This window comes from Mauremys reevesii, linkage group 10 (assembly GCF_016161935.1).
Source record: "Mauremys reevesii isolate NIE-2019 linkage group 10, ASM1616193v1, whole genome shotgun sequence".
Lineage (NCBI taxonomy): Eukaryota > Metazoa > Chordata > Testudines > Geoemydidae > Mauremys > Mauremys reevesii.
The window spans coordinates 55,406,151-55,429,841 of NC_052632.1; the positions used below are offsets into that span (position 1 = coordinate 55,406,151).

At 56.0% G+C, this 23,691-nt stretch overlaps 1 protein-coding gene across 2 annotated transcripts; it reads right to left on the reverse strand.

Moving 5' to 3' along the window:
• Positions 1-1,345: 1,345 nt before the first annotated feature.
• On the reverse strand, positions 1,346-23,691 carry RHBDL1 (rhomboid like 1). 2 transcript variants are annotated; one of them, XM_039490262.1, is made up of 8 exons: positions 23,380-23,691; positions 17,247-17,414; positions 15,648-15,872; positions 15,196-15,344; positions 10,426-10,538; positions 5,886-5,986; positions 5,066-5,126; positions 1,346-3,481 (listed from the first exon to the last, which is right to left on the reverse strand). In XM_039490262.1, exons 1-8 carry the CDS (start codon positions 23,416-23,418, stop codon positions 3,210-3,212), a joined length of 1,128 nt encoding a protein of 375 aa, XP_039346196.1. In that variant the 5' UTR covers positions 23,419-23,691; the 3' UTR covers positions 1,346-3,209. The 2 variants fall into 2 exon arrangements, with proteins under 2 accessions (XP_039346196.1, XP_039346197.1); XM_039490263.1 differs by having other exon boundaries at positions 17,256-17,414; positions 23,380-23,690.

Genomic DNA, 23,691 nt, shown 5'->3' on the forward strand with positions numbered 1-23,691 from the left:
GTAGCCTGAGGAGCTCAAATCCTTTACAGGTGTTACTAAATTAACCCTTGAAGCACCCCACAGAAGCAGGTCAGGAGAAGCTTCATCCTCATGCTACAGCTGGGTAAACCAAGGCACAGAAAGGCTAAGCACTTGCCCAATATCCTCCAGGAAGTCAGCAGCACAGCCAGGGATGGAGCCCAGATCTCTGACTTCATAGTCTCACTGGCCCAGAGCCTCAAAGACACTTCCCATGGATTTTGATGTACATTTGATACCTACATCCCTTTGAGAAGCTGGGTGCCTTCACCAGACAACCTCCCAAACAAATGACATGCAGGCGTCAGGAATCTCTGCACACTGTCTTCTCCCCACAGAGAAATAGCCCTTTGGGGAACCCCAGAGGGGCAGTGTGGAGAAGCATGCACTGGTGCTACCCAAACTGTACCTGTTCTGGGCATGAAGATGGCCTCAGTGTCTCTAGGCCTGGCCGTTGGGCCCCTTTCCCTGGTGCTAAAGTCACAAACACTCACAAGACTGTGGTATGACGATCCATCAGAGAGCCAAGCAGCTGCCCGGCAGCCCCTTAGGAGAGCTGGATGGACTTGGGGCATTAGATACTGCTTTGACCATAGCACTGGTGAGAGCTGAGGGCTGCAGGCCCCGGTTCACCACAGAGCAGGCAGCAACAGGGCAAACTCCTTTCCCCCACTGTGGCTCACCTGCAGGAATTCAGTCTCTACAGTTCATTACTAGGACTGCCAATCAAGGGGCTCACTTTGATGTGGACAGCTGCCTGCTGAGGGCCCCCTTGCATTCCACACAGCCTCACAACCAGCCATGAGATGGTAGCAGCTCCAATGCTGGGCTGGATTCAAGCTGGCATCTTGCGGTGGTGCCATGCATCTCATTCCCAGCCCCCACCCCCAAGACAGCCACTCTGGCCTCCCACCTCTCTACTCCTACCTGTTTAATTAGCAGCTTTCTCCAGTTAGAAACCAGAATAGCCACCAATGGTGTAAAGAGGCAACACAGTCGACCTGCGGTTCTGGGGCCGGATTTTCAGAGGGGCCGGGTGCTTGCAGCTCTAGTGGAAGTTAATGGGCAGACACAACAGGGGTGGCCAGCAGAGACTGGGCTGGGACGGGAAGCAAGCCTGATGCACTTCGGAATGGGGTGTGGTACTGCCAAGTTAAAGACCCAGGCCCAGCTCCTCAGCAACTGTGAACAACCATCACCCTACTAAAGTCAGAGCTATGGTGATTTACTGCAGCTGAGGAGCTGGCCCTATACTCGGCTGGTGCAAATCATCTGGAACGCCTTAGGGCTTGTCTACACGTGACTGTTAAACCAGAATAAAGTAGGGTGTGACTGGAAAGCAGATGAACTATTCTTGATTTACTTCCTGTGGTGATGCTCTTATGCCAGAATCAGAGTGCCTGCTTGCAGATTAGCTTAATCTACATCCAAAATGGATTTCGTTGGAATAGAACACTCTTAATCCAGAATAAGAGTGTCCACACAGGGAGTGAATCAGGAATAACTCCTCTTGTAGCCACACCCCCAGAATCTTGGCATGTGAGACAAACTACAGCAGCACCCAATGTATGGGCCATTGGTGGAAGGCAGCCCCACTTCAAATACCCAGTCCTTTACCAGTCCTCCCTCATCAGCAGCCACAAGCCGGGATGTCACAAATGGCTGCAAGTGGCTCTGTGTGGACGAGTGATTTCCATTTGGGCCGCAGCAGATGAGGACTGTGTCCCAGATTCAGCAGTGAATAGCAAGCCTGGCTTCTGGTTCTTTGCCCAAGCCAGGGGGAAATCTAGTCCTCTCTAGGAGGAGCCAGGGAATGGATGCAACACTGCAGCGGAGACTCAGACAGAGAGCAGAGCCACGTGGTGTGCAAAATATTTATTTATACTCCAAAAAGGGTCAGACTTCAAATGCGGGTCCTGCCTCTTTCACTCAGCCATCCCTGCCCCTCTCAGCACAAGGCACCAACCCACTGCTCGGGAAAGCCCCCAGCAATGCCAGCTGCCGTGGAGCAACTCCGGGAGGTGTTTCACACCAGCTATCGAAAGGCCTGGGGACCTGGAAAGCCAAACTCGGGGTCACGGCTGAAATGAGTCTGGCTGGTCTCAGCTCTGATTTGGTGCAGAAAAAATCTTGTTGGCACCAGAGTCCGTCATGTAAAAGAGCAATTTGTGTTGGGAGTGGGGGCTGAGAGGCGGCCCTGGCCCCCGCACGGTGGGTGGGTGCTCAGACTAACCCTGAACTGGGTGCCAAGTGAGCTCTAAAGGGTTAAATGAGCCAGGGAGCACTGTAACTGCCTTGCTACAGAGACCAGAGCTCGACATGGCTCTTTCCCAGGGATACAGGAAAGATGGGCTCCCTCCTGACTTGTGGCTACACTGAGCTGCCATCAGTCCCTGAACCCAGCTGCATTGGCCGTCCTCTGCAGAGTCAGGGGGCAGCCATGGCTGCTGCTGTCTGCCCTGGCTCTGCAGGCCATGGGCAAATGGAGTCCCCTCACTACTCTCTCCTGGGCCTGGAAGCAAGAAGCAAAGATTTCATGCAGGGAGCTTTTCCCTCCTTACCGTGCTGCCCCCCCAGGGCTCTGCCGTAAGGGACTGCATGGAGAACGGGGTGCAGGGATGGGGAGAAGCAGGAAAGGGGAAACAAAGGGCACAAGAGTGAGGGAGTGAATCATCTTTACATGGGAGCAGTATTTTACTGGGGTCCCTGCGGTGCTGGTGCTGCCCACAGCAGGGTAGCTGGGCTGCCCCGCTCCCAGGAGAGCGAGGGAGGGGCGAGGGAGAGGTAGGAGCAGGAAAACTGTACATTCATGAGGGAGCATTGGCATACCCAGCCTGGCACGGGGGGCAGGTCTGCCGGTTCACTCCCGCCCACCCTCGTCCAGGGAGCACACTCATTCGCTCCAACGCACCAGGGCAGAACTGCTTTCCGGTCGAGCTCGGAAGGGGGGCTGTATCGGGATTTGCAGCGGGCAGTTTTCCTTGTTTCTGTGTCACGCGTCTGTTGCCTCCCAGCCTCAGGCAGGGGCCGAGGAAGATCCAGTCCGGCATCCGGCTGAAATAACACACTGATAGAAAAAGTGTGTGGCTGGTACCGGGCAGGGCTCCAGCCGGGAGGTTGGCACCCACATCGTCTGGGTTTTGGCACTTTCAGGGTGGGTGTTGAGGGCCCGAGGGGGGGGGGGAAACACGCTACGGCGGAGGAGGGATCTGTGTCCCCAGCAGGTCATAGGCGAATATGTTCCAGAAGACAGCGAAGACGAGGAAGGTGGCGTAGGAGAGCAGCACCACCCACCAGACGCACTGGTCCTGCAGGTTCTCCTCATAGCTGCGCAGGATGGTCAGCCCCATGCTGATGCCCACGATGGCGCCTGCCAGATGGGCCATGAAGCTGGGCTGGGGGCCAGAGGCTGCCAGGGGCGGAGAGAAACGGAGCCAAACGGCACGGCCCACCTCAGAGCTCACTGCAAGAGGGAGGACGAAGGGTGAGAATGTTCGCCACAACTCTGCTGAGGAGGCTATTGGCCAAGAGCTACCGCTGCCCTAGAGAGTCTCCCCTTCTCACGCCCCAGTCACCTCCCCTGCAAGTCAGACCCTGCCGAGCCCCAGCAATCCTGCCCACTGTGCCAGGCCTCCCTTCTCCCAGACACAGGCCAGGGGTTCCCGGTGGAAGGCTGTGCAATTTCTTACCATCAGCATCTGCTATCGGTGGGGGTGACAAGCCATGGGAAGTGGTGGGCTCTCCATGCCTGTGAGTCCCTACACTGAGCCCGGATGCCTCTCTCAAAGAAATGCTCTAACTCATCCCACCCCTTAGTGGGGGTCACAGAGGTCTATGGGGGTAACAACCACCTGCCCTTCCTTTTGGCACATGGGAAGAGGGTAACATGGGGTCCTGGCATGGAAGAGGGTGAGAGCTAGCTCAATCACAACACACTGCACTTGGGAATAGTCGCTTACAGAGTAGGGAGGATAATTCCCCCCAGAGCAGGAAGCCCTGGGTGGTAGGGTTGCCAGGCGTCCGGTTTTGACCAGAACGCCCAGCTGAAAAGAGATCCTGGCAGTTCCGGTCAGCACCACAGACCAGGCCGCTAAAAGTCTGGTCGGCGACACAGTGGGGCTAAGGCAGCATCCCTGCCTGCCCTGGCTCCGCGCAGCTCCCTAGGTCCGTGTGGCTCCCGGGAACTGCAGCCAATGGGAGCTGTAGGGGTGGTGTTTGTGGGCATAGACAGCATGCAGAGCTCCCTGGCCCCTCCACCTAGGGGCCACAGGGACATGCCACCACTTCCAGGAGCTGCGCAGAGGCAGGGAGCCAGCCTTAGCCCCACTGTGCCGCCAACTGGGAGCTGCTGGAGGTAAGCACCGATCGGCTGGCGCCTGTGCCCCAGTCCCCCTCCTGCACCCCAACCGCCTGCCCCAGCCCTGCACTCCCTCCCGCAGCCTAACACCATCCAAGAGCTCGCACCCCTGACCCAGTCTTGAACTGCCTCCTGGAGCCTGCATCCCACACCCTCTCCTGCAACCCAACCCCCTGTCTGAGCCCCCTCCTGCACCCCAAACCCCTCATCCCCGGCCCCACCCCATAGCCTGCACCCCCCAGCCAGAGCCCTCCTGCACCTCAACTCCCTGCCCCAACCCAGAGGCCCCTCTTACATCCTGAACCCCTCATTTCTGGCCCCACCCTGGAGCCCACACCCCCAGCCAGAGCCCTCACCCCCTCCTACACCCTAAGCCCCTGCCCCAGCCCAGTGAAAGTGAGTGAGGGTGGGGGAGAGCAAGCGATGGCAGGAGGGGGGATGGAGTGAGTGGGGGCGGGGCCTCTGATAAGGGGTGGGGCAAGTTGTTCCATTTTGTGGGATTAGAAAGTTGGCAACCCTATTGGGTGAGGTTCTCTGGCTTGCATGATACCGGCGACTGCACTAGGTGATCAGATTGGTCCCTTCTGCCCTTAAAATCTCAAGACACCACAGTGCCGCCAGCAGCCTCACCCAGCTAGGTTCCCACAGGCCCTGCTCTCCATTGTCTGACCACATCCGACACGTACTTACTGCACACCAGAGCCAGGACCATCCGGAGCAGCTTGTACGGGCAACGCATCCCCGCCCAGTTCTGCGGACAGAGACCCCAAGTTATGGGGGCACGAGAGCTGTGGCCTGGGATCCCCTTTGGACCATTTCAAAGTGGGGATGGACCTGAGGGCAGCCGGTCGGCCTGTTGCTCACCATTTGAAATGGCAGCAGGAGCGAGTGGCGCTCCCTGTGCATAGGGAGCCCACTGCCTGCCCACAGCCGCATCCCATGGAACAAGACATGGTGGCCAGAGCCGGCTTACAGGACCTGGAAAGCCGGGGGCCTGTGCTGGGCCCATCAATGGGCATAAGCACAGAGATAGGACAGCCTGGGGGAGGCCAAACCACACTGAGCCTACCAGAGCTTGGTAATGGCAGAGGCAAAGGCTTCTCCATGTACCTATCAGACCTCCCCGACTCGGCACTGCCCCCCATGCCAATGCAGTGCCCCCAGCTGGTGCTGGACAGGGGTCAGGAATGAACCGGTCCCTCCTGCAGTGCTAGTCCCCCGGCTGGTTATGTATCAAAAGACATGGACCAAAGCTGTGAGCAGAAGGGTGACTGACAGTGACTCTGCAGGCCCAGACACACCCCTGACCCGCCATGCTGCTCTCCCCAGTGCCTGGTCACATCCTCTTTAGCCTCATCTCACCGGGGGCTCCTGGCCAAGGGACGTCCTCTCTGCTGTCCTCTGACCCTAAGGGACACCAGATCTCCAGTGCCGGGGAGGAGAAGCAGATCAGCCATCTCCCAGTCTGTCCTTCCCCAGGGGTGGCCTGGCTGCAGAACCAGGTACCTACCATGACAACGTTGGCCAGGTGAGCGGAGCAGAGGGCATAGACACCTCCCGAGCCTCCGACCAGAGGGGCCCTCATGTCTGTGATGGAGACAGTCAGGGAGCCTGCGGACAAGAGAGGAAAGGGGGTTATAAAGTGGGGGAGAGAGGATCACCCTGGGCAGGACTAGACCCCTCTCCTGGGAAGGACGGGGTGGGGGATGCAGGACAAACAGGTGCTCCAGGGCATCAGTCGTTCACTCGTTCAGGATCCAATTTGAATGGGAGGTTTCCATGCTCGGGCTTTTCCTCTCCATCTGCCCGCATGACAAACTCAGTTACACCCGCTCTACCTATCTCCCACACCCCCAAGCCCAGCCCAGCATGGTAACTCTTGGCACAGCCAGCACACACCCCCAACCTCCCCCATTGCAACTTGAGACCACTGCTCCTTGTTCTGTCTGTCATCTGCCACCACTGAGAACAGCTGAGCTCCATCCTCTTTGGAACCACTTCTCAAGTAGTTGAAGGCTGCTATCAAATCCCCCCTCACTCTTCTCTTCTGCAAACTAAATAAGCCCAGTTCCCTCAGCCTCTCCTTGTAAGCCATGTGCTCCAGTCCCCTAATCATTTTCATTGCCCTCCGCTGGACTCTCTCCAGTTTGTCCACATCCTTTCTGTGGTGGGGGGCCCAAAACTGGACACAATACTCCAGATGTGGCCTCACCAGTGCCGAATAGAGAGCAATAATCACTTCCTTCGATCTGCTGGCAATGTTCTTACTAATGCAGCCCAATATGCCATTAGCCTTCTTGGCAACAAGGGCACACTGCTGACTCATATCCAGCTTCTCATCCACTGTAATCCCCAGGTCCTTTTCTGCAGAACTGCTGCCTAGCCAGTTGGTCCCCAGCCTGCAGCAATGCATGGGATTCTTCCATCCTAAGTGCAGGACTCCGCACTTGTCCTTGTTGAACCTCATAAGATTTCTCTTGGCCCAATCCTCCAATTTGTCTAGGTCACTCTGTACTCTATCCCTACCCTCCAGCGTATCTACCTCTCCCCCCAGCTTAGTGTCATCCATGAACTTGCTGAGGGTGCAATCCATCCCATCATCCAGATCATTAATGAAGATGTTGAACAAAATCAGCCCCAGAACCAATCGCTGGGGCACTCCACTTGATACCAGCTGCCAACTAGACATCGAGCTGTTGATCACTACCCGATGAGCCCGACGAGCTAGCCAGCTTTCTATCCACCTTATAGTCCATTCATCCAGCCCATACTACTTTAACTTGCTGGCACGAATATTATGGGAGACCGTATCAAAAGCTTTGCTAAAGTCAAGGAACACCCAGGTGATTTGACACCTCAGAATACATGCAGTGCACACACACATATTGGGCTGAATTCATCCCGGCTTGATCCCTGAAACCAACAGGGTTACACCAGCGATGGACTTGGCCCATTAGGATGGCTCGTGGGCGACAGCCCCACAGGGCTCTTCCTGGCTTTTTGTGCCGCTCTGGAAGGAATGGAGGTTCAGAGCAGAGGATGGACACAGCTCCCTGCACACCCCACCCACGGCTGCCCTGGACAGCTGTGCTCGAGCTGACTCCCCAGAGCAATTTGATCTAAGGCCACTGGGCTTGACAACAGCAGGATCTGGGCCTGCATCCTGCCAGGTGGGAGACCAGAGCTGTCTAGGGAAGGGAGCCGTGCCCCACACTGCGCTGTGTGCTGCCTCTCCCAGCTACGCCACCATGGCTTTGGGGAAATCAGACAGTGCTCCTCATGCTGCTCCCAATAAATGACAACTACGGAACCGGGGAATGCCCATCACCATAGTATCTAGGCATCAGTTCTGGGGAATCAGGCTGGGCCCCACTTCGGTCTCCATCTGATGCCACTTCCAGCATTGGCACCATGACTCTGGAGAGCAGGAAGGGTTGATTTTAGCTGCCCTCAGTCCCAGACAGTCCTCTGCTGAGGCAGCAGTTTCAGGGAGCAGAGGAGGCGATTTGATGGGAATTAGTAACCCTGATTTCTAATCCCAATCTCATTCCAACAACATCCATGGATGAGTAATTTCAGCTGCTGTGCTAATCGCCCAACGGCTTTGCAAACAGCTCTCCGTGCAATCGGCAGCATATAAAAGCACTCTAGCTTGGAGGCAGCCTTCCCCAGCTGCCTTGCTGGTGCACGGAGATTTGCAGTCATGCTGCGTTTGAAAATGCCCAGTGTTACAGCCCAGGGCGCAGCACCACCCTTGGAGACCAGCCGTGCAGCAGGACATTGTGAAAAAGGAAACAGGATCAAATGAACCCAGGTAACCTCCAACGCTGAGAACACTCTTCACCGTTACAGTGCCACGTGTGTGCATGGTGCTTTAAAGACCCAGCCCCTTTAGTGATAATGGTCTTACACTTATATAGATCCTTGCAGCCCAGAGGATCCCAAAGCCCTTTACAAATGTCACCAGCTGAGGTGCAAACTATTTACAAGAGTCACTTCCCCACCTGGCTCTGGGGAGGTGCTCAGCAGCTGTGTAACAGAGCTCTGTGACACTGGACAACTATTTAGGGCAGGACGTGAGGAAGAGCCAGGTAACCAAGCGGAACTGCACAGGGAGTAAGGCAGAAGGAATGCAATTACCAGAGTTAGAATCCCACTGATGCCCTCTACTCTTGTGCAAAGTGCCAAGGGATCATTACTGCCTCCCAAGGGTCAGGGCCTCCCTTTTAGATTTCACCCAAAAGACTCTCCAGCAGCACAGTGCCCTCTGCAGCATTGATCTGGTACTGACTCAGGCAGTCCGAGCCACCACCACCACTTCCTGCATCTCTGGGTGGGCTTTCCCATCCATGATGAAGTCTATTGAGATCACAACCCAAGGTGTTAGGGGGGTAGTGACAGTGGGGTGGGGAAAAAGTCTGGTTCCAATACTTCCCCCAGGGCTCCCCCAGTTTCCATGGATGCAGGATAGGCCACGGCAGAAACTATGGTGCAGAACTGCAAGAGAAACAGAGATCCCTGAAATGAGGATGACGGGGTGGCTGGGGATTCTACCCTCCACCCTGATGCCAGCTAGTTCCCACCTCACGACCACACAAATCCCACTGGTTTGAAACAAAGCTATTGCAAGAGGCTGGCACAGGCCTCAACTCTAGGTCACTGGTTCAAACCCAACTCAGCCATGAGCGAAAGTGAGAGTCATTTGACAGCTACTTTGGAGTCTCAGAGCTGCTCCCGGGGGGGCACAAACCCATCATGCCTGGCTCTGATTTGCTCCCATTTTTGGCAGCAGAGGGGCCTTGCACTGAATATTCAGCGGAGACTGGCCTTCCCTCCAGCCTCAGGTCCCTCCAGGTCAGGCTGGGCAGACTAGGGGAGCTGGCACTGCTCCTGCCACCTCTTCTGCAGCTGCAGAGTGGAGTTGGCTTACAAGGACATGGACAATTTCCACCAGCTGAATATAAAACCCAAAGCTGGAGACCCTCCTGCATGTAATTCCCAGGGTAGCTAGAGGAGACTCTCCATTCGCTGTGGGGCATGTGATGAGAGCTAGAAGTTCCCCTTCCATCCAATAGAGGGCAGTGGTACCACACACACAGCCACTTTACTACATGCTGTCCTGGGCAGATGAGATGGGATCACAGCCCTTCCTCAGTGTCCCAGGGCTGGCTGCAGCTGAGTTCCCCCGCAGCAGGGTTACAGTATGGGGCTCCACTCTCCCCATGCACTCCAGATATCACAGGGACAATATCGAGACCCACAGGAGGGGCTCTGAACCCCTGTTAAAGGGAGCCAACCCACTGCAATCACTATCTGTGTCTGTGGAACCCAGATCCAGTTTACAGGAGAAGGGAATGGATCCATAGGAAGGGGACCTCTGGGAGCAGGTCAGTAACCAACCGAAGCTCAGCAGAGATCTGGGTTGCCATCTCTGCAAGCCCGACAAAGCCCAGCTCTCCTGGAAATTGCCCATGAAGGGCAATCTTTCCCCCAGCCTGCTGTCCTCAGCCATTTCAGTGGGGCCCCGCCTGACCTAAGGACGGGTAATGTATCACAACAGCTCTAATTCTTTATTGATTTCAGCTGGAGGCACTGACCCGCCTCCTTGGAATAATGGAGACAGAAATGCAGAGCTCTGACAGCTTAGCGGGTGGGTGTGAGGAGAGCCCAGGAGTGGCTTGCACCAGCAGGGGAAGAGGGGAAGGCAGGGGAGAACATGGGAAGGGAAGGGAAGGGAAGGGAGAAGGAAAGGAAAGGACAGGCCAAGAGAGAGGAGGGAAGGAGAAAAGAAGCTTGGCAGGAGAAGACAGCTGTGAGCTCTCAGGCTGACTGCCATAGCGTAGGCACACGCCTGGGCCTTTCCAGCTGTCTCAGGAGGGGCCCAGGGTTCAGCTGAGGACTCAGTTGTAGCGGGATCAGTCACTGTGGGAATAGGGGGGAGCAAACAGCCGGGCTGGCAGCAGGAGGGGGTCTGGAATGAGCCTTCGCCGCCAGTGCAGGGGAAGAGAATACCTGCAGGAGCAGCCTCCAGCCAGGCGCTCCCCACCCACCTGCCAGCACTCCCGCCAGGTAGAGAAAGCTGATGCGTAAGATGCCATGGACCATCTCCAGGGGGACCCCAATCATGAGCTGAAGGAGGGCATTGAATCCCAGCTGTTCCAGCCTAGACAGAGAGACAAGGAAACACGTTCATCCAGCAGCAAGTCGGCACTGACCAGGCAAGCAGAGGGCCCCGGCACAGGGCAGGGGTGGGATGGTACACGGTGCCCGGTGCAGGAAGGCAGCAGGTTAAACCCAGGGCCCAGGATGGATCAGGAGGTTTCTGGGAATAACAATGCAAATTGTGACTCTGGCCCAACCCTCCCCTTCTGAGGGTTTTAGGATCCCGTGCCGGCCTCAGCACAGAGCAACTAGGCCCAACCCTGGGAGATGCTGGTGAGCACCTTAAATTCCCACTAGCTTCAGTGGGAGGTGGATACCCGCTTCCTCACAAGAGCCTCCCCGCCAGCCCAGACAGTGTGCCCATCCCTGAGCAGGGAGGGCCTCCGTGTGAGGGGAAGGGAAGGCCACTCTTCATGGCCCAGCTCTGCACATCTGCAGCACCTCGTCTCTCAGCACTTTATACACACCAATGAGTCCTTCCAGTACCCCTGTTTTACTGAGCAGGAGCCGAAACACAGAGGGGCAGTGACTTGCCCCAGAGCACAGGCTAAGTTAGTCGCAAATAGAAGCTCCTGCCTCCCATGCTCCCTTGTGTAGCCCAGACCCCTCTCCTGCAAGCCTCGCTCTGATGGCTGCTGTCAGCCACGCCTGTGGATATCCACCCAGGAGGGAACTGAATTGAGCCCACCTAACCTGGGCAGGATTGGAAATGGAGACCAAAAAGCTCCCTCTTCGAGGACCTGCCCCCTGAGCCATCCCATCCCATTGCTGCTTGTGTAAACAACACTTCCAGATTAATCTGTTTTCACTTGCAGCCTTGGGAGCCAGTGGCCACATTCACCCACTGAGCTGAGACCTCCGGGGGCCGAGGGTGGAAATTCTGGGATAGGAAGATCTGGCTGCAGCCTCCTGCCAAGGGGCCTGTTCCCGGGAATGCCCTGGGTACACAGCAATGAGTCCTGGACGAGCCCTGAAATGCCAGGCAGTCTCTAGGGTCCTACTGACATTGGCATTGGGGATCTATTTCAAGGCAACACCACCCCAGTGCCAAATGGGCGATGTTTCACCAAACAGCCTCCAATCAGAGGGCGGTTTGTTGTTAATCCCACCAATCAAGAGGCCATGATAAGTGTCAACTGCAGCTAATCCCACCAAGCGGGGGAACGGGCTGCGCTCCCGTGATCAGGCCTTTGTCGTTCCTTTCAGTGATAATTATTTGTATCGTCCCTAATTGACATTCTGTGCTGTTACTGTGCTGGTGAGCCCCACAAACCCGTGGCCTCTGCACTGAGAGCGTCTATGGGGGCGGGAGATGGCTATCGTTCCCCTTAGACACTAGCTTGGGAAGGAGTCGAAGCCATGCCTTTCCTGCGCTGGGGCATGGAGCTGCATAACTGAACAGCCTGCTTTGCTGCTGCTATCCGTGGCCATTGCTGGCCGATGGCCCCTTTGTGTGATCCCTCTTCCCTCTTATTCTGCATTGAGCACCAGTGCGTGTGTGGGTCTGGAGCTGTTCCCCAGAGAGGGCTGGGAGAGGGCTGCAGCGGAGAAAAGCAGCCATAGGTGGGGCCACACCCCAATCAGGCCACAGCTGGCTCTATAAGAGGGCTGAGGGCCAGAGGCAAAGAAACTCTCTTTCTAGCTTCTGGAAAGAGAAGGACCTGACTGCAGGGGAGCTGAGAAGGGTACCTGAGGTGGAGCAGTGCTGGGGAGCTCCAGCCAGGAAAACCCCCAGGCTGCAGGTCTTGCAAAAAAGAGCCAGATAGGTACTGGGGCTGCAGAGAGACAGCCCAGAGATAGGCAAAGGCAGCAGGTCCTGACCCCCTTGCCGCTGATGAGTGGTTTACAGACTGCAGTTGGCCCCAGTGAGCGGGGGCTAGATGATGACTGGCAGTAGCCACTGAGGCAAGGTGGGTTTAGGGGGTTGGGGGTTCCCCTGGGAGGGGAGACCCAGAGTGAGGGGGTACTGCAGTGGGCAGAACCCCTGGGTAAAGGGCACCAAGGTCTGGGAAGGACATGGGGCCAGTGGCAGGCAAGACACCAGCCTGCAGAGGGTGCTCCAGAGGCTGGAGAGCTAATTCCCTGGACAACCAGCAGGAGGCGCCACACCAGTGAGTTGTTGCCCCGCCACAAGGTGGAAGGGCCTGGACTGTCAGTAATGCTGGGCCACCAGTGACGTTAGCCCTTTCTCCTGTTGGGGAACTGTCTGCTCCACAAATCTGACCCTCTTCAATACAGTTCGATCAGCGTTGTGTGCAAATGAATTTCAGATGGGCTGCTCACCCAGTGTCCCAGCAGCCATTTGATGCTAAAACTCTGCATATTTATAGGCTTTTCAGTGGGACTCATTTCCATCCCAGCGGGTGTGCTTACAAGTGTTAATGACTGAAGCCTCACAACTGTGATGCATCCTCTTTTACAGGTGGGGAAACTGAGGCACGGAGCGACACACTGAGCAATTTGCCCCAAGGTCATAGTAGAGCCAGGACTAGAACCCAGTCTTCTGACTCCAAGTCTTATCCACAACTGCATCCTTACTTGCTCTTTAGTCACTGAAGTCACCTGGTATTGCTTTTGCTTCCTGATTGGACGATCTCCCCTTTATTATCTGTCTGCCCAAAAGGAATGTCACTTCATCGCAAGATAAATGTGTGGAGTCAAGTTTTGGCCACTGGCCCAAATTTGCTTTCTGTGAAATTTGACTGTCTGGATATTCAAACAGCAAATCAGATCATTCTCCCAGCCTATTGCTTTGACCCTTCCACCCCATTGTCCAGGGCTACCGGGGGGGGGCAAGTGGGATAATTTGCCCCGGGCCCCACTGGTGCCCTGTGAGCCCTGTCCGAGAATCCCTAGAGGCACCTTTTAAATTTTTACTCACCCGGTGGCGGTCCAGGTCTTCAGCGGCCCTTCAGCGGCAGGCCCTTCACTCGCTCTGGGTCTTCGGCGGCACTTCAGCGGCGGGTCCTTCAGTGCTGCCGAAGACACGGAGCGAGTGAAGGACCCTCCGCCACCACAGACTCGGAGCGCCGCCCGGTAAGTACAAGCGCCGCACCGGGTGGCGCCTTTTTTTATGTCTGCTCCCCCGCTTTGCCCCAGGCCCCCTGAATCCTCTGGGCGGGCCTGCCTCTCTCTGCGTCCCTCCACTGGTTTCCCCTTCTCTACTGCCTCCAACGTACGTTTCTTGTCTTCATTTTCTAGATCCTTCGTGTCCTAGCCCCACCCAACCTGTCCTCTCTCATTCTGCATCAAAAGGTCGACTCCTGCCCCGGCTCGGCCCAGGAACCCAGCCTCCATCGCCCACCTGTTACGTTTTCAAATGAGCACTTTTGTGCTTTCTCCCCTCGCACCTGGGAGAAGCTCCCTGTGCACAGGTGCAAAACCACTTCATTGTCCTCCTTCCAACTCTCCCTACAAAAACTGGACAATGGTTGGGGTGCAGGTGCACTGAGATCACTGCCTACCATGGAGACTAGTTTTGTCTCACTGTTCCACCTCCATTTCTCTGTCCGTATCTGTCTGCCATCCCTTGTCTTCTACTTAGATTGCAAGCTGTCTGACATTTTGTTCTGTCTGTACAGCTCCTAGCACCGTGGGGTCCTGTGACAAGGGGGTTCTAGATGCTAAGATCATACAAAAAGTAGCAATAATAATGATCATAATTAATAACAAAGAAGGGCTGAAAACCCAATTGAGGCTAAATTCTAGTCCCCAGAATGTAACTGTCTCGCTATTCATCCAGCTCAGAAACTCCTCCTGGAGTCTTATGTCCTTTATTACTCACAAAGCTTGGCACTGTGCTAGTAGCTGCAATACAAGCTACCCCCCGCCCCCGTGCCCTCTCAGAGGAAGTCTACACTGCAGCTGGGAGCCAGCCTGCCTCCCTCCCAGCGTGGGTAGAGACAGACACATGCTAACTCCGCTTGAGCTAGGCCTCTAAGACTAACAGCGCAGGTGTTGTGGCATGGGAGAGGCTCCAGCGTGAGCTCAGAGGGTTGGGTGGCCAGCCCAGGTCGCTGCCTGTACCACAATGTCCACCCTGCTATTTTTAGTGGTCTACTTTAGCAGAGCTAGCACAAGCATCCCCCCAGCTGCCATATAGAGAGTGTAAACAGACCCTCAGCAGTGCCTGAGCCCTGACCTGGAGGGACCACACCTACAGGGGAGCGGATAGGCCAGCCTCAAAGCCCACTCAGCCCTTGGCCTCGCTTCTGACACTGCCAGTGTGGCGCTGGGGGCACTAGGAACGCACTGAGACACACCACCTCACTCCACACAGGCCAACAGAAGGCCCATGGGGTGGGAATACCTTTCAGCCGCTCCTGATCTGGGCTGGAGACAAGCAGGCAGCCTAGAGGTGACCGGTTCCCAGGAGCCATCCAGTGCCCCAGGAGATAAATAAAGGGTTCTAGTCCGCAGTTTAGAGCAAGCAGAGCGAGCTGTCACCCATACCTTGACCTTAGTCACGATCTGCAGGCTCTGATCTCCAGGGAGGAGATAGGAATTCATATCCCAAGTTCATCCAGCGCTGGGCTGCCCCACCCTGCTGCAGTGACAGTCCCTACCACCCCACCTGCTGCAGTGAGACAGGAACACAGTCTCACCACACCAGCTGAGCTGCCTACCCGCAGGGGGCATGGGGAGTGGTATGTCCTTACCCAACGTGCATGAACATGTAGGTGAAGAATCTCCAGGCCCGGGCTCGGTGCCCCGGGTGGTACACCAGCGGGCTCTTCATGTACTCTGGGTGGTAGGTCTGCAGGACCCACCGGTTCAGCCGGGCCCCGTAGCAGAGGAACACGATGATCTGCAGAAGGAAAGGGGCTAGTTGTCAGTTATAACCAAAAGGAATTCCCCTCCACAATGCTAGGCTGAGCTGAACCTGGGATACCCCCGCCTGCTGCCAGGCTGGGTGACTCTGTGACATCCTCCTCCTGCCCTGGCTTTGGAGCTCAGCATCCCCCAGGAAGGTGCCTAGTGTGGACTGTTTCATCGGATCACATGCAGGTGCCAAGGAGCCCTTCCCGCAGTGACTGGTTGGTAGGACCACCCCCTCTCCCACGGCGGATACAAGGGCAGACAGCGCCGTCCCCAGGAGCAGTCAGCGTACCTGGGTCAGCGTGACAGCTGCCATGAAGATGGGTGGAGGGCAGGTGCGGTGCTGATAGAAGTACCAGCGCCGGTCCATCTCGCAGGGCAGGATCTCATAGGCCACGTAGCGGACAAAGCGCTTGTAGAAGCCCAGGCCGGTCTCGTCCAGCAGCACGTCCCGGGGCAGTGCCCTCTGCCCATTGGCAATGGCTCGTTTGAAGCTACTGGAACGTTTACTGCTAATCTGCAAAGAGAGACCGTGACGTACGCAGCCCGCCCAGCTACTCCACTCCCAGCCTCTGCCAGCAGGGGTCAGCCCAGGGCAGGGATTCCCTGTCCCACTCCTTCCAGTTCCTGCAATCATCAGGGAAGCACCCAGGCCTTCTCCATCCTCAGCTGAGGAGAGAGGGAGGAAGGGCTTTTGCTGGGGCTGTGGCAGGTTTGGGATTCTGAGCACACAGCGGGGACAGGGACAGCATGCTAATGTCTCTCTCTTGCCGGATCGTTTCCTCACTCGGCCAAGGCAATCAGGAATAATCTATGGAGAATTAAGGATTTCTCTCTGCATAGCCAGCGGTGCCGCCTGCTTTAGTCAAGAGCTCAGCAATAAAGGGGGGAAATATTTTTTATTTTCCACCTCCCTGATTGCTTCCCTCTTGGATCCTGAACCAGCAACTTAGGTCAGAGTGCCCGCTACAGACAAAGCCCGACCTCCCCAGCTGCAGCCGCTAGAACAGAAAGGGACCCTAGCTGTGAGCTGTCCTGCCTTCACCTTGTAGAAGGAGCTGCAGGAGCTCCCTGCAGCAGCCAGTGATCAGGGTGGCTCTCTATGGGGGAGTCACATGATTTCCCCTCCTTTTGCTCACAACTGTCCTTTCCCCTCGCCCAGTGCTGGCACCACATAGCCAGCCCTGGGGAGGCTTCCCGAGAACAGCAGTCAGCAACACAAACCACCCCCACCACGTCTCAGCTCAGGGAGGGAGCGCCTCTGCTTGTGTGGCCCGTGCCATGCTGGGCCTCCCTGCTTGGCGATGCTGGTTTGTGTGGAACAGCCTCTTGTCCCCCGGGAGCTGAGCTGAGACCTCCCCAACTCATATGACACAGGCCAGCCAACAGCCAGCAGGGAGTACAGACTGGGAGTTCCTTCTCCAGCACCCTTAGCCCAGCTGCCCACAATGGGCACGGGGCCGGCCGGAGGATCCCACCGAATGGGCTTCATTCCTTTCTTGCAGCAGGCACTCTGGGAGAGTGGTTCCTGCCTGGGAGCCACATTCAAGCCTGGCGTAAGCAGGGGCAGAGGGTGCTGACATCGGCAGGAGCTGGAATTGCTTACACCAGGGATGAATTTGCCCCATGATCTCTAACACTGAACTAAACGGAGGGCTGGGCTTTGCACTTCCCCTCCCTAAAACTCCTGCCTTTGAGTGGCAGGTCCATGCACGTGAGCGATGCCCATCTGTCCTTCAGTTGCCATCCTGGGCCTGCCCTCTTGGGGGCTATGGGATTGGAACTGCCAGGTGGGTTGTTTCAGCTGCAGTGTTTCCTGGGCAAAGCATTCCCCGGCAGCATGCAGAGCTATGGCACTTGCGCAGCGCCTCGGGGCTGTTACAGTACTCACGTTACTGACCAGGTCTACCAGCTCCTGATAGCAGATCTGCCCTTCATCGTTGCTCTGGGCCAGAGCCACCAGCATCTCCAGCTTGGCAGGATCCAGGGGCAGCTCATGGCTGTGCACCAGGCTGGCGAAGGTCTCTACGCCAATGAAACCGGTGTTGTCTGGATCAAGCTGCAAAAGAAACCAGAGTCAGAGACGAAAGGTGTCAGCTCCAAGCATTGGGAAGATGGCACTGGGGCTGGAGTAGATGGGAACTCCCCTACACCAGGACTCTTTCACTACTCTCCCTAAGGTCACTTCTTCTAGGAGAGGCTGGCACTGGAGTTGCTGTCAACTTGTGGGGAGTGGAGTGGCTGGGCGCTGCCCCACAGCCCGCGTTCTGCTACAATGCCTGGCACAGTCATGGAGATTTTTAAAGCAAAGGATTTCAACGATGGGTTTTACTAACCCTGGAAACCCTCAGCCCAGCTGCTCTGTCTCTCTCACTCTCCCACGTGTGTGCGGCCAAGGAAGTCTAGGACATGAACCAAGAGCTCCTGAGACTAAGTCCAGACCACAAAACCCTTCCACTCCATCCCTCCTGCACAGCTCCTAAGATGGGAGAGTGGGCTCTGCTAAAGGCAGGAGAGAAGGTTATGGGGTGATTTGATCACAGTCTATAAAATGGGGTAATGCTGCCCCGTCTCACTGGGCACACTCACTAGCATGTGCGGGGCTCAGGCAGTTGGAGCTCTGGAAGGACAAAGAGAGATAAGTCAGCATGTGCAGGAACCCCTAACCCTAGCACCCTTGTTTATGACACTCCTGCCCTTACTCCTTCACCAACAAGCCCCCGGATTCTTTGCAGGTCAACTTCCAGAAAGCAGAAGCAGCGCGTAAAATACGGGGGCCCTGGACAAGGAGCCAAACTCACAGGCCTTCAAAAGACTTGAGGAAGGGGGGTTAGGATGTTCTTCTAGCTCTACAAAGGACAGTGTTCCCCCCGTAGGCTACCCCTTCAAACTGCCCTACATTTACTAGGAGAGCACGGCTGGAATCAATAATCAGTTGTGATTACAGAGTTCAGAACCAAGGTATCCGAACCCTGAGTCCTCCCAGAAACTTCCCAGATTCACACCTCAAGTCCCAACAATTCCAGCTGCAATATGAGCAATGGATCAACTATGAAGACCTTGAACCCGAATCAGGACACACAGCCCAACATTGCTCCCAACTTCTTCTGAACTTCCCATGCAGTTTAAGAACAAAAGAATGGCCATGCTGGGTCAGACCAAAGGTCCATCTAGCCCAGGATCCTGTCTTCCGACAAGGGCCAATGCCAGGTGCCCCAGAGGGAGTGAACAGAACATTACCAAGTGATCCATGGCCTGTCGCCCATTCCATTTCAACGTGTCCACATCTGCACCCTCCTCTCAGCTCCAAACTCTTTGAGATACAATGCCCCTTCGGTGTGCAAATGGAGGGATCTGCCAGCTGGTGATTCTGATGGGCTGACAGCAGGACTCTTTCAAGTTCTCCTTTGCACTTCCCACCCTTTCCCTCACACTCCCCTCTCCTGCTCCCACTTCCAAAACAGGGAGCCAGACTCACACCAGCTCAGGTGAACAGACCCCTATCGAATTCCCCTGGCGCCACCTTCAGCTCTTCCAAAAGTGTCACGTCCTCACTCACCCAGAGCAAAGCCACAGTCATGCTGGATTTACCAGGAAGGTTTGTATCCAATTTCTTCCTTGAAAAGCACTTTGAATAACGTGGGGGAAGGGCTAGTCTTAACAGAAAAAAAAATTTTTTTTGGAAGGACAAGAAGAAAAGTCCGTGTGTTTAAGTTCCTCCCGAGGGCATGACAGAGGCTGGGTTCTGCCCCTGGGAGGCAAAGCCAGTAAAACAGAATTATTCTGCAAATAATATTGTCTCTGTCATCTTATTCTCCAGGGAACGAAATGCAAAACACAGAGCTCCCTGGCAATGTCCTTGTGGAATGGGCAGGACGGAGAACGCTGTGGGACACGGACACACGCACTATTCTGGTTTGAGCTGCGGAGACTGTGACCTCTCCATCCCAAAGAATCTACTGCTCCCTGGGGCTACTGACAGATCCAGTGGAGACTTCGCATCTCAGCCTGGAGGGCACAGCAGCCGCAGAGAGGGCCCAATCCAGGGCAAGGATTACAAGGAGGGGGGATGCAGCATATGGCCAAATTAACCCTTTAGAGGCGGTGTAGATCACAGCACCTAGACTTTGCTCTAGGCAAGGAAAGCGAGTTACAAGCAGAGCTCTCTAGGACAGAGGTTCTCAAACTGTGGTCCACAGACCGAGCTCCATTCAGGTGGCCACGGATAGTTCCCTCTAAGGTGTGCGCCTGGGCGGCTGCACATGACAGAATGAAGGGCCACCCACCTAATTAGTGGAGCCGTGCAGGTGCCTGGACTCTGGAGAAAACGCACATGTAAAGTGAGGTGGTGGCCTTGGGAGGAATAGGGGGTAGGTGGGAGGGGCCAGTAGGGTGAGAAGAGGGGATGGGGGGAATTTGGGACATGCAGGGCTGCAGTGGCCAGAGAAAGAGGCGACTTTCCTCAGCTCCAGGGCTGCGGCTGCCACGGTTGGAGAGAGAGGGAGAGATCCCCCCCCTCTTTCCCAGCCCCAGTTTGGGGGTTGCCACGGTGGGGGAGAGAGGGCGCATCCATCGTATTAGAAAGGTAAGACTACTGATATAAAAATATGAGTGGTGTGCTTTTATTTGTAGAACAAAAAAATGTTGTTTATTTTTTTATATAGCACTTTGGATACTTTACAATAATTAGCTAACTGTGCAAACAACATTTGGAAAGATCGTTAAGTGGTCCGCCGAGACCCTCAGCAATTTTCAAGTGGTCCGTGGAAAAAAAAGGTTTGAGAACCACTGTCCTAGGGGTTACTGCCTCTCCACAGCACTTGCGCCTCATCCTTCATGTGGCTGGCCATGTGCAATGGGCGACAGTTCCAGAGCCTGGTGTGCCTAGGACGGCTGTGCTGTAGGAGGGGTGGGGCAGTGCTCCAGGAAGCAGTCAGAGGGGCGGTGTGGAGGCAGTGTGTCTCTTCCCCCCCACAATAAACCCCACGTCGGGTGCCAATTCCACTTTTACTTTCTCCTTGGAGCCCGCAGTTCACTGCACACTGGGCCTAGCAAGGGGCAGTCACAAGGAAGCCGTGATACCCGTGTTCACCGAACAGCGTCTCAGGTAGGAAATCCCCCAGCATAAGCAGCCACATCCCAAGCGTGGGCTAGTGGATAAATAGCTACGGTGCTGGATTGCGACTCAGGAAACTTGGGCTCTAGTCCCAGCTCAGCCACAGACTGGCTGGGTGGCCCTGCCCAAGTCACTTCACCACTCAGTGCCTCCCTGTCCCTCCCCTTCTTCGTCTCTCTAGGTTGTAAGCTCTAGCACCTGTCTCTTACTATTATATGTACAGCGCCTAGCGCACAGGGCCTCCGATCACACTTGTGGCCTCTAGGTATGACTGTAATACCAGGAATAACAATCCCTAGGGCACATTCCAGTACCACTGAGTCTGTCCTCTAGTTAACGACCCACTTCCCCCAGGCAGCCACTTGTCCCCTCTCCCTGGGTATGACAGCAGGGCCTCCATTTAGCTCACTAGATTCAATAGCTATTCACCTGCTCTTCCTGTGGCCAATACCATTGCCATCGCTGCCCCCTAGCACCACTCAGCAAACCCACATGCCCTCGCCCACGCACACCACACACAAATGCAGACCCAAGCACACAAAACACCTGTCTGCATGCACACATACACACTGCACATGCCAGATGCAAGCACATGTGTGCACGCCCCATGTGAATGCACACCCATCTACATGCAGATATACACACTGTGTCCACACTTAGGATCACACACTTGTTCTGCATAGGCACACGTACATACGGAGATGCACACAGACCACACCTCCACATCTCATGTACAGGCATGCCTACCCACACGTACACATGGAGATGCACAATATACCTCTGCACACATGCCTCACACATATGTATACCTGTATGCACATGATACACACAATAAATATGTATGCCTGCACCCTCACACACATACACATGCAGGCACATAGTCCACACAGGCACACACCCCAGGTGAAAGCACATCCACCCACCTGAATATGCACCTAGGCATATCATATACACAGTACACACTTAGAACCACTCATATGAGCATGTACACTTGCTCCATGCTTGCACGCTACACACGGAGATGCACGCATACCATGCATGCACAAGTACATACACACGCAAACACACACTTACCCAGATTCTCTCTTTCCTCATGCATTTCAGTACAAATTGGCCAGCCCATAACAGACCAAAGCAGCAGCAGCAAAGTCATTCCCTCCTCAGTGGCCTGCAGAGACCCCATCTCCAGCCACATTCCAGCGCCTGTGGCCTGCACCATCCCAGATCAAACAGTCACCACCAGTGCTCATGTCCTTTGCGCCTAAGGCTGCAGCACTACAACTCCCACAGGGCACTAGGGCTGGGCAGTTTATTCAACCTCTAGCTGCTGAGAAATGTTGGATGTGGAAGTGGCAGGATCTGAAGCCAATGTCCTCCCCTAAGATGCTCCCTAACCTTCGGCCGATCATCTAGGCCAGTGGTTCTCAGCCTATTTACCATTGTGGGCCGCATATGCAGCTCTCTATGTGTTGTGTGGGCTGCATCTACACAATATATGTACTACCTGTATGGCCCTGAGGTCACAAGTGGCCCACGGGCTGCAGATTGAGAACCACTGCTCTAGGCTGAGTGGCATTACTGCCCCCCTGCCCCCAGGAGTGTAACAGGCCCCGGCTCTCTCCCTCATGGCAACCCTTTCCTTACAGAGATGTTTAGACACATTTGTACCACTCAGCTCCTGGAGGTTCAGCTCAGATCCCACATCCAATTGCCAGTGAGATGCCTGGTAACCCAGCTCCCCCCCTCCAACGAGGTTGTGGGACTTGCCCAAGGTCATGCAGTGAGTCAGAGGGATAATAATTGAAACAGGAACTTGGGTCATTAATTTCAGTTAGGAATTTAGACTCCATCTCCCCAACATCAGAATCCCTGGCAGCGCAGGGGACTGGCTAAAGAGACTGGGTTTGGCTGCCAGAGTAGATGAAGCGGTTCCAGCCGGGAATCAATCAGAACCGAGCACTCAGTGCCACCAAGGGTTAATGCATTAGGAGCCAATCCTGCAATCGGAGCAGAGGGCTCAATGCAACAGTGTTAATACATTAGGGCCCGATCCTGTGGTTAGATCACAGGGCTTGCTGCCACCAAGTGTTAATGCACTGGGGCCCAATCCTGTAGTCAGGTCACAGGGCTCAGTGCCACCATGTGTTAATGAATTAGGGCTCAGTGTTTCCAGGTGCCGGACACCCCTCACCCACTCTTTGCCCAGTCTGAGGGCAGCTGCTGCTGCACCTCACTGGAGCAGGTCCTTAGCCTCGAAGCGCTGAGCTAGAGAGCTCTGGGCTGGGATGAATGAGAAGATCAGAAGTGAAAGGAGCTGCACGGCCTCTGAGGCTGCTGGCTACACCGTATATTTGCCCCTCCACTGTTCGAGCAGGTGCCCCGATCCAACACCTTTGGCAGCCGGTGGTTCAGGAGGTGCCCCCAGAGCTGGAATAGAAGGGTCATGGCAGGCCAGCTTCAAAGTGCCTCTGACGGAGCTGCGGGGGGGATGTTTGGCTCTCACTAGTGTAATCCGCCCCCTCGGTGCCAGCAGGCACCACATCCACGCTCACGAGCGCATCCGCTCTATTTCGGAGGTGTGACAGAGACGGTGCTGGCCGGGGACACCAGGGCTCCCCCCCGGATGCCACCATGAGGGGGAGGCAGACCCAGAGGTGCACATGGCCTGGTCTGCGCGATGCCATGGAACGGCTGGTGCCAAGCCACGAGCTAACAACACAGCGTGGGGAGAACCCACCAGGGAGATACCAAGGGGATGGGCACAGAGCTGGGGTGGCAGCCTGCAGAGAGCCCCTGTTCCATCCCCACCCCCCATAGAAAGTTACCCCCTCCCCAGGCTGCTGGACTGGCACCCCCCGAGCCGAGCGAGAGAGGAGCAGCAGCCGCTGCCTTGGAAACCAGCACTCACCTGCTCCTGGATGAGCTGCAGCAAGGAGCTCCTATCCATATACCCGCCGGGGCTGGCTGGCTGCAGGGGCGGCCGGCTGCGGGGCTCATGGGAGGCAGGAGGCGGCGGGGGGGCAGGTTTGCTGCTCGCCTCCCAGGGCGCCGGGAGCGATGGCAGGGAGGGGTGCCGGGCTGCAGCCGCCGAGCCAGCCCCGCGCTGCTGCGGAGCGATCGGAGAGCGAGCGCCGCTCCACTCCCGCAACGCCGGGCTCCGGGGGCGGGTGCCAGCGAGCGGGGCTGGGGGAGACGCGGGGCCGGGAGCCAATGGCAGCCC